An 11,505-nucleotide genomic window follows, 5' to 3' on the forward strand; every position below is an offset into this window, starting at 1 on the left:
TTTTAAAAAGTCAAAATACATTTTTATTTATTTTATTACATTTTGTTTTCTTGTACAAGTGTACTTATCCCACCATTGTTCTTTTTCTGCCCCTTAGCCGCACTTCTTCCAGTTTGAGCATTACTTCCTGATAACCAGCGCCATTCCCACTCTTATACCCATTCAATATACTTTCAAATAAGCTGTCCAACTCAGGATGTGTACTGAGCAAAGCCCGTTCTAGAACATAGAGATCAACTCCTTTATCTTCAGCATTGTTTTCAAAATGGCTCAAACCGAAATCAATGAAGACCAAGTCAAGATCACTGGCAGGACCACGTAGTAAAATATTTGAAGACGTCAAATCGCCATGAATGATATTGTTGTTGTGCATAAGACCAATTATTTCACCAATTTTTGTCATAACGTCGTTCAAAGCACCAGGAGATTTCTGCTTACAACTGTCGATATATTCTTGAATGGTGACAGCATTTTCAATCTTTTCCATGATGATTATTCCGTGATCTAAGTCTGTTGAAAACACCGTTGGTGTAGAAATACCTAAAAGAAAGAAATATTTTTTTTTATCACAAATATACATTAAATATTTTTTCTAGTTAACAAATGAATTTGTAAATTAAAAAAGAAATGGCGTAAAGAATGATTAAAAAAAAATCTCGATTTTAAACTCTTGAGTTGGTCAAAAAGTTGTTCTGATTTGAAATGTTATTTTCACATTTCAGCTGATGTAATCTCTGACCTTCTTCAGGTATATCTTGTTGAACTCGGGAATCTACACAGAATTTCAAACAAAACTCATTATTTAATCCACGCAAGTAGTATACTTGCGTTCTGTTAACCATGACTCAATAGAAGTCCTAAGTGATTTGCAATTGTATTCTGCACCAAGGATGGAACCTTTAACCTTCAGAAAAGTGTCAATTACAACTGAATTTTATCAAGTACTTTATCTGTTAGGCCATGGGTTTTTGTGAATGAAAATTATTTATTAACTTTCTGAGTGCCCAAATATCGACAGAGAAAGTAAACCAAGTGGATGTAGCCAGTTTCCGGTCGTAAGCTTTAGAGAAAGATCTAGTATTTGGGGACAAAAGTAGACATTTGGGAGACACTGGTTGTTCAGGGAAAACGACAAGAGAGGAGTCTTGAAAATATCAATGAGCTAATAGATCAAAGCGATTGGCAATAAATGATCGTGATGAGCAGATCAATTAAGTCCAGGAGGAGATGATGAGGCATGATGGAGTTAGTTTAAAATCGAGATTCTGAATTTGAGAGATGAGAGGTTTAGCTCAGATGTAGACACTAGCAACAGAACATTAACAATATATGTGTTATGTACAGATGTGTTCAATAAGTCACTTGTATAGAAATGCCTTTTTGTTATGCATGTACATTGTAAACTAATAGTTCACGCTCGGAGACTGCTAACACTAGGAACTGAACACAGCCAGAATAAAAAGATAAAAAAAATGGACGATTGCATATGCATTTGGGAGAGTAAAAAACAGAATTAAAACAATCGCAATAAAGCATTCATGGATTCGTCATCGTAACAAAACGATTATGTATTTAGACTCGATTGGGGGTGGCTAGGGTACAAAAAATAAAATACAAACAATTTTTTTTTTTCCTTTTTCAAAATAAGATTTAATTTCCTAATATTTATTTTGATAGTCTAACTTTCAAAAATCGAAATATTGTATTCCAAGTAAGCCCAATTGGTATTTATTCAATTGTTGTGTCACAGTAATGAACATATCCAAAAATTACAGAAAATGATAAGGTAGAAAATTAATTTTTAATGAAAAAAGTTTTTGAAGACAGTTAGCAAAAATTGAGTTTTGCTAAAAAAAAAAAAAAAAAAAAAAAGTGGAAAGTTCAACTAATAGTAAGGGAGGTAAACATTTTCTGAAATACTAAGCCAATTTAGCAAAACTCAATTTTCGCTAATTGTATTCGAAAACTGTTTTTCATTAATAATATATGTTAACATCACATATATTGGCTGGGTTTCTAACAGCATTTTGTATAATTTTTAAATTTTAAGTCATTTTCCCAAACTTCACTTATTTAACAGTCAGCTGCCACAATTTGTCTTTTTCACATATGTCAATGAACACTGTATGATTTTCGAACTGATTGAACGTTTTAAAGTGAGTAAAACCACCAAACACTTTTCCAGATAGATAGAAGAGTAACTTATCTTGCCTTTGAAAACATTTGCTGTATTTTTAAATTTTTTACCACTTTTTCTTACATCTATGGATTGTAATACAAGCCCCAATATTACTTAATTGCCATGTTGAAAATAGTAATATATCCAAAAAATGACGAAAATTCATCCAGTAGAAAAAATGCTATTGTGTTAAAAAAAAAAAAAGAAAAAAAAGTCTATCGATATATAAGTTACAAATGTCAGAAGGCTTTACAGTGTAATCTAACTTTGGCATTCCAAGTTATGTCCCCTGTGTGTGAACTCTTCACCATATATTTTATAACATCTAAGAAAAATGCAATTTTACTCAATTTTCTGTAAAAATTACTTTTCACTATTACTTTATGAATTTTCATAACTATTGGATATATTACTATTTTCGACGTGATAATTGAATACATAATATTGCTAATGCTTATTTTTAAAAATTGATCTGCCGACTATCTAAAAAAACACCAAAGTGTGTAATTTATAGTGCACATTGCAACGTAATTATTATCCATGAACGCTAATTTCAAAAAAGACTGGAGAGGTGAAAAGCTCTGGGGGAAAAAATTTAAATACTGGCAGAAATCCGCAGAATAAAATTGGAAAAATAAAAAAAATAAATAACTATTTCATTTCATTTTTCAGTTCCGGTTTGGTGCTTTTATTTCTTAAATCAACTTGAAGACAAACTATTTTCTATTTTGTGGTGATTTGGCTTGAGTAAACCTTTAGTCAACCATAACAAACATTGTTCTGAAAACTTAGAGCAGAAGTGAAAAAAAAAAAAAAAAAAGGTGGACATTTAAAAAATTACCCCCCTCCCCCCTAAATTCCAAGATTTACTCTTTTTTGCACGTTAATCTCATCGATTAAAAACTTGACTTTCAGATTAAAAAAAAAAAAAATAATAAATTATGATTCATTGGGGATCAGTTTTCAATTATAACATTCTACTAAATTGAATACCTACTTTGTGATCATTGATAAAAAAAAAAAATACTGCGACTCTCACATGATTGGTGAATATTTCTATCTAAATAAGGGGTTACAAAGGGAACTTTCTTAACACTGCTCTCTCTCATCTATTTAAACCACTTTGTCTCATTTGAAAGAATCCCAACTATAAGAAAGTGTGAATTAAAAAAAAAACTATAACACGTTACATTATGCACAGACAAAACCTCTTGTGACAAGCAACCAGTTGTGTTCTTGTGGATATGTCATGTCTATACAGACATATTTAGCTTTTAAAAATGACAAGATCTGTTGGAGATGCTGTAAATGCAAATGCGGAGTATGTGGAAAATGCTATTCAAAATTTCGATATATTTTTTTAATCTCATATACACGAGAAATATCCCATGTGAACATGTTTTTTTTCTCTTTTGTTGAATTCTTTAAATTATTTGGTTTTCTTTAATAAATTATTTCTTGCTTTTGGTAATATGGCAACTTCCCTTGTGATGTGGCTTGAAACAGGGAGAAAGTTGCAAGCACTAATGTGCATCCAACTACTCCCACTGCCAATGCAGAACCCCCCCCCTATGCGGCATACAGCTGCTTTCAAGGATGGAGTACTGTTGCCATATCTGGGCAGGAGCTGCTAGAAAGCCTTATCCTGCCTTGACAAAGTTCAAAATAGACTTTGTAGCCTAGTGGGGGATGCCCTTTTCTCTTCTCTGCAACCTCTTCCTCACAGAAGAGACGTTGTGAGCCTGTCTCTGCTTTATTGTTAGTTTTATAGCAAGTGACGTCTAAGCTCCAATCTATGCCCCCCCCTCGCCAAACTTAGACGAGAAATACTCATCTAGCTAAAAACACTATCAATAATTTTCCTCACTCTTTATCTATGCCTAAACCTAAATGTAGATTCTATGAACAAAGCTTCTTTCTTAGAACTGCACACCTGTGGAACTCTCTTCCATTTACCTGCTTTCCGGCTAACTATAATATGGTCGTCTTCAAGTCCAACGTAAACAAGTTCTTGATGAGCCGTTTCCCTTCAGTAATCCAATTTACTAAATTTCCACTACTAACGATTACTGTAACATTGTCCTATTGACCACTGCACACTTATTAACCCTTATCCTCGAGTGGCCTCTGGCCTTGATAAGTGAGGACTCCTTTGTAAAAAAATCATGCATGGCATTTCAAACAAGACCATTGTTTGGGATTATAACTCAGACGCCAAGAGAGGTAGATGCACAAAATTATTTCTTAGATTATTGGTCCCCGACAAATGGAGGATAGACATATAAATTCACCCTTGTCTGTTCGTCTATCTGCACTTTTCTCAATAACTACGCCTTGGAATTTTTTGAAATTTTGCACAAACATTAAACGTGATATGAGTAAAAAAGTAACAGAATGGATTTTCCGGGAAAACTCCAGTTGCCTCCTTAGCGGTACCTTTCGGATTAAAATGGCTAAAATTGACGCTTTTGTGCATATTAAAAAATATTTGATGCCTTGAATTTTTATAAAACTTTCTGAAAAGTTGTAACTAACCGATTGCTATATAATAACTATTGTGTGTGCCCTGGGGACTCTTTTAGGGCTAATAAAAATACCCCATTTTTTAACTATTTTACCATGTTCGTCCAAAATTTTCTGTGTATGTTTATTTAGCAGTTTTGTATGGTACAGAACTCAAATTAACATATGTTGAGGCCCAAAACTGCACCGTTTGTTCATTTTCACCAGGATTTGACGTTTGGGGCTAAAAGGGGTGTGTGTGCAAATGCTGAACTTCGTCATTTTTTTTTCTGCCTCATTCACTGTGCACTCACGGGGGATCATGCATCCTTCACTTTGTGAATTTAAAAAACTATTTGTCTGCCCTGAATATCATATGTCATATCGGTAATGTTCTAGTTTAGCGTTGGAAAAATTTTGCTATAATCATTTAAAATAACGTATTTAAACCAGGTTAACTTAAACTAATAAAAAAATATTTGTTTCAAATGCTAAAAGTTAGACCCATTGATTAGTCACGTGACACGTCGGTAACGAAATGGACAATAAGTCAGGGAGCAATGATGTAGAACGTTATAACGAGAAAGTGAACTCCTTTGTTAAAAGGCATTAAATTTTTTTTTTTTTTTCAAATTTTTTTCTGTTAATATGATATTTAAGTCTAATCTATAATTGTTGGGAAAAAAAAAGTTAAAAAAGTAAAAAACACGCATTTTTAGTGGGGGCACTCTCGTACAGGTCTGCCTGTGTTTTTTTCTATACAATTAAATTTTGTATTCAATTTTTTGTTTGAATTTGTTAGTTTTAACTAAACAAAAAATATATGAATAAACACAATTACGTTTACACATTTATTATACACTGACAAACATTTAAACAACAACAAAACACAATACAATAGCGACAGTTCGATAAGACTCACCGACTGGTGGAAAAAGTTCTCAGAGCTCACCTGTGGTGGAACGAAGGTTCTCCTCTTCTTGAGAGGGAAAAGGCAACACGTCTGCCCGCGACCAAAGGGAAAAACCAACCAGCCTTAGAGCAGGGGCAGATTACTCCTCCCCGGTGTCCTCTAATTTTTAGTCCCCTACAAATTGAACCATTTTTGAAAATTTTTGACGCTAAAATAGGATATTATCGTGATATTAATTTCAGCATACTCGAAAACTTCTAAAAGCTGTTATCAAGTTGAAAATAAAATAAAAATTTACTCTACCCCCCCCCCTTTTTTGGACGGGAATATTCACCGGTATGTGAAAGAGATGGCCACAAAGTGGGTGTTCAGTTTAGTAAAACGTTATAACTGAAAATTGATCTTCGACGATAAAATTCATAAAAAAGATTAAAAAATTTTTTTTTTAATTTTTAATCCGAAAATTAAGTTTGTTATCGATGAGATTAACATGAAAAAAAAAAAAAAAAATGTATAATTGTGGAATTTAGAGGTGTGTGGAGGGAGGCAATCTTCTAAACGTCCCCTCCAAAAAAAAAAAAAAAAAAAAGGTAAATGTTACCGTACGCTATAACAGAACACCAACGACTCTAATTTGTTTTTTTAGGGGTATTCGAGGTCGCTTACAACGAATCTGATAATCAAACCCACTGCAAATTTACCGTGGGACTATTTTGTGCCATTTCACCACCTTCAGTAGTGTTTTTCTATTCAATAGGGACCTCCAAACTGTTGTGTACTACGTCATCAATCTTAACAAAAACACGACGTCATCAGTTCGTGTGTTTGTTGTAATTTCTATGGAAGAGCATTAGCACTATAAAATTAATATTATATTGATTTTTAAAAGAATTTGATAATTGAACATTTATGTATTTATTAATTGTATATTTTTTTCTATACAAAAAAATAAATGTATTCTGTCATATAAAAAAATGTAACTTATTTATAATAGTTTTTATCTAACATTTTCATTTAAACTGTATTAAAAACGAACAAGCGTTTTTAAAAAATACAATCCACCACTGTATATAACACGCTGAAATGATTCATAGTTTTTTTATATTGTTTATTTTTTATGTTGTTTATTTTTTATTTTTTTATATTTTAAGTTTTTTTTTTTTAAATTAAAGTTAATTCTATACAAATATTAAGTCCTTATTCAGAAAATCTGTATCTACAAATGCTTGTCCTTACAGGCTTCCGTATATTTTTGAAAAAAAGTGCAAAGTTTGATTTCAACCTCTGCCATTTTAAATAATCAAATTGAAACGAATTTTTTTTTGGTCGATTTTTCTTTTGCAATTTTTATTATCTCAAGAGTCATATTATATGAATATATTTTTTTAATATTGGAAACCTGTTATATAAAAAAAATCGGTTTAAACTTCATATCGCGTAATATTTGAATTTAATACCATTTAGAGCTTTTTAAAAATAATTATTTTTTAGAATTCGTTTTTTTTTTTGTTATAATTCAAATAATTATGTTACCGAGAAAAAAAAAAATCAAGAAAAATTGTTAATTTTATCTTTTTTAACATAATATTATTGATTTTATGTACAATTTCATTTAAGTTTAATTTTTTTTTGTTATTTATTTCATGCTTCGGCCATAGTTTAATATAATGTTCTCCCCTAAATTTGGATAACAGGTGCATGAAATAAAATGGCGTCTCCAATTTCGGCAATAAAGTGTAGAAGCACCATGATTTATTTTAATTTGTTTTTTGCCTATTTTTTTGTGTACAGTAATACAAACCTAAATAGTCGATGGTCTGCCCTCCACATTATCTTTATTAAAAGAAGTCTAGTTATTAACCCTAAAAACCGTAAAATTTGTTTTTTCTTAAAAAAATAAGTACTTAGCTTATTAAAGTCTGTTTTCAGGCGAACAACAACAAAAAAGAAAACCTAGCGTTTTCCACATTCTCTGTATTAAAAGAAGTCAATTCATTTATTTATTATCCCTAAAAATCGTAAAATTTGATTTTCTTAAAAAAAAAAAAAAATACTTCATTGATAAAATATACTTCCCTTGTTGACCCATATTTCCGCCAGGGGTCGTTAATGGTGTTATCTCTCAAACAAGAATGCGTCTGGCTTTTTCTTCGATAAAACGTCCGATAATATTTGATTTTCTTAAATAAAAAAAAAAACTACTTGATCGATTTACGTGATTTTTGGAATATGACATTTTCATACGTACATTATAAAGATTTTTTCCAGATTTTTATTGTAAAAAAGATTACTTGTGGACGATTTATAGACTTGCACCCAAAAACATAAACACCAAACACATTTTTGTTTTTCGTTCTTTTTATGTGTGTCTGTGTGTGTGGGGGTATTCCATTAACAGGTGTTTCTACAATTTAATTAATCGTTTTTCCGTAAGTAACGTGCCGACATTTACCATTTCACAAAAATTCTGTTAACATTGGGGAGGGAGCTGTGGTAGGTGTGTCAGAAATTTCGTGAAAATAGTGAATAATTCCACCCCATCTTTCCAAGCTTATAACTCCTCGAAAAATGTAATTCAAGCCCTATTTTTTTTCAATTAAAGGAGCAAGGACCAAGGTTTCATTAAAAAAAAAAAAACATTTTTTTTTTAAAAAAGGTTTTAAACTTCGGACTTAACAGGTAAATTTCTAAAAAACAGTTCTTTTTTTTGTTTTAAATTTGAATATATTATTTATTGACCTTTTCTCTTCACTTTGTGATATATAAGACTTTGGTACATAAATTAATTATTTACTTTTTAATAGACATTTCAAAATGGGAAGCGTGAATTATTCGACCCCCTGTCTTTCCAAGCTTATAACTCCTTGAAAAATGTAATTCAAGCCCTAATTTTTTTTTCAATTAAAGGAGCAAGGACCAAGGTTCCATTAAAAAAAAAAAAAGAAAAAACAAATAACGTGGTTTAAAAAAAAGGTTTTAAACTTCAAACTTTACAGGTAAAATTCTAAAAAACACTACGTTTTTTTTGTTTTAAATTTGAATATATTATTTATTGACCTTTTCTCTTCAATTTGTGAGTAAATTAATTATTTACTTTTCGGTGAGTAAATTAGTTATTTGCTTTTTAATAGAAACTTGAAAATGGGGGGGGGGCGTGAATAAAAAAAAAACGTTTGTCTAAAATATTATATTCAGTTTATTGGAAAGAACATAAAATTTCACATTGACCCTGAAAATATCGTAAAAATAGAATCAATAGAAAAATTTTGATAGATTTTTAAAGTGTAAAAATTGAAAAATATTGAGTTTGGAAAATTCATTAGTTTAAAAAAAAAAATAAATTTCTATTACTTTTAAAACAACTTTAATAGTTTATTTTGGAAGGGGTTTGTATTACTGTACACATAGTTGTCAAAAAACAAATACATAACAAATAAATGTTATCAAAAGCAAGATAAGTTACTTTTCTACCAAACTGGATATATTTTTCGTATTTTTATTCAATGTAACATGTTTATTCAGCTCGAAAACCATACAGTGTTTACCGATGTATTGGAACATTCAAGATGGCGTCTGATTTTCTCTTTAACACAGTAAGTTTTTTTTTTTTTTTTTTTTTTTTTATTACATTTTCACCCCAAACAAGGCACATTGCCACTTTAATGTAGGGGGCTACTATCAGGGGAAACATCTACTGGGGTACTATGTAGGGATTAGGGCAGCGAGATGTTGGTTCACGTTGCACTTGAACTTATGCATGTCAGTACAGTTGGGGAAGCAGTGACCTGGAATGGAATTCCAAAGTCTAGCAGTTCTGGGGAAGAAACTACTGGAGTAGAAAGATCTTTTACATCTAGGGATCTTTACAGTGTGGGGGTTGGATTTTGCAGCTTGTCGGGTCTGTCGAGGGTGTTCACGTCATGGGGGCACAAGTGCTTGCAGTTCTTCAGAGCATTCACCATTATAATACTTGTAGAACAGGCAGAGGGATGCAACGTTTCGACGATGGGACAGAGGCTGAAGTTTTGATGCCAGTTTAGGGCCTATCAGATTTGCGACTCTCTTTTGAACCCTGTCAAGGAGCGAGAGACTAGTAGCCGATGCACCGGCCCAAATATGACAGCAATACTCCATACATGGGCGAATAGTGGCCTTATAGAGGTACAGGATACTTTCGGGTGTTAGAAGTTTTCTAGCACGGTAGAGAGAACCCACCTTCCTCGCAGCGGCCAGTTTGGGAAAAGATGTTATAAATAAAAAAAACGGATAAAATACCGTTAAAAACTCGCTCAATATATGTTACCGTGACATAGGTTGACATATATTCGGCGGGTTTTTAATAGTATTTTGTATAGTTTTTTTTATCTATAACACCTTTTTCCAAACTTACGGTGTTAAAGAGGGTGTGAGACGCCATCTTGAATTTTCGAATACATCGATAAACATTGTATGTTTTTCGAGCTGAATAAACATGTTACATTGAATAAAAACACAAAAAATATATCCAGTTTGGCAGAAAAGTAACTTATCTTGCCTTTGATAACATTTATTCGTTATATATTTGTTTTTTGACAACTTTTTCGAATCTATGTGTACAGTAATACAAACCCTTTTGGAAGTATAATCCATAAAGAAAATAAACAACCCACTTTTAACAGAGAAATTACGAGATTTTTATATTTTATTCGCAGTTTCGTGTTAGGGGTGTCAAAAATTCCTACAAAAATTCTGATACACCTAGAGCAGTGGTGGTGCAAACTTTATTTGAAATGACCGCTTAAAGATTCGGCATGCCAGGATTCCTACGCGATGTGATAAGACACTTCACTACGCCTGTTCGCACGCGAACGTATCATGTAAGAAAAACACTACTGAAGGCGGTGAAATGGCACAAAATAGTCCCACGGTCCAGTAGCTCATACCATGCAAACGTTAAATTTGCGGCGGGTTTGATTATCAGATTCGTTGCCACCGACTTCGAATACCCCTAAAGAAAACAAACAAATTAGAGTCGTCGGTGATCTGTTATAGCGTAAGGTAACATTTACCAAAAATAATAACAATAAATAATAATTTATGTCAACACGTGTTTTTTTTTTCCGCGTCTCTCTCACCTTTCATTCTACACCTCAGCATGGCACGCACTTCCGACTTTAATCTTTGTTGAGTTAAACTTCGATCAAGACATTCATGGCGATAAGCTTTGATGAAACGTTCTTTCATAATGCAGGGTCGGTTGTAAAAATCCCCTTCGTAGATTTTAGCCTCTGCACCTTGTTTAATTAAAGTCATGGACTCTCGCATGATTATTAATTGTTATTTTGAAGACTGGGGTGGAGTATAGATATAATGCCGAAAATAACGGAAACGGTGTCAACACAGAAAATTCCCTTGTAAATAAAGGACAGGATTCACAGGTGTTGCTAGTAGTTTATTATAGTACCTTCTTACGCGTATTTATTCTTCTCGTATAGTGGTCGTACAGAATGAAACATATTACTGAGTATTTATTTACGGTAATATAAATAAATAAAAAAAAAAAAAAAAAAATATTCTCAGGAGCCAAGGAGTATAACTCGATTGGGTTAGGCGCACGCGAATCTTTAAATGTTACTTTCTAAGAGTGTAGATTAATGATCTAAAAGAAAAAATATTACTTTCTATTCCACCGAACTAATATAGTTGACCTTTTTTCCTTTTCTTCGCATTGCCACCTGGATTTAGGGTTAGTTTTGGAGTTAATGAAGGGCATTTTTTTCTTTTTGCTAAATAAAATAAAATAAAATAAAATAAATAAATTCGTTTTCCCAAAGAAATAGTATATTTTAGATAATTTTCCCTGGTGATCCACTGATCCCCCACGCTTCCTGAACTTCAAGTTAGTGTTGGAGTTAATAAAAGACATTTTTTC

The 11,505-nt window shown here is 32.0% G+C and overlaps 1 protein-coding gene across 1 annotated transcript; it reads right to left on the reverse strand.

Moving 5' to 3' along the window:
* Positions 1 to 10,979, reverse strand: LOC145276937 (EKC/KEOPS complex subunit TP53RK-like). Its single transcript, XM_080128426.1, has 2 exons — positions 10,709 to 10,979; positions 1 to 540 (listed from the first exon to the last, which is right to left on the reverse strand). The coding sequence occupies exons 1-2, from the start codon at positions 10,896 to 10,898 to the stop codon at positions 65 to 67; spliced, it is 666 nt and encodes a 221-aa protein (XP_079984552.1). The 5' UTR covers positions 10,899 to 10,979; the 3' UTR covers positions 1 to 64.
* Positions 10,980 to 11,505: the final 526 nt, after the last annotated feature.

The sequence above is a fragment of the Euprymna scolopes genome, chromosome 5 (assembly GCF_053919585.1).
Source record: "Euprymna scolopes isolate OS-2025 chromosome 5, ASM5391958v1, whole genome shotgun sequence".
In the NCBI taxonomy this organism is placed as follows: Eukaryota; Metazoa; Mollusca; class Cephalopoda; order Sepiida; family Sepiolidae; genus Euprymna; species Euprymna scolopes.

What these genes read in the sequence shown, in the direction of transcription:
- LOC145276937 (XM_080128426.1), bottom strand. Translation starts at nt 10,898, where the DNA reads ATGCGAGAGTCCATGACTTTAATTAAACAAGGTGCAGAGGCTAAAATC. An exon ending in GCTGAGGTGTAGAATGAAAG is followed by an intron (nt 541 to 10,708) that starts GTGAGAGAGACG and finishes TCTTTCTTTTAG; the next exon opens with GTATTTCTACACCAACGGTG.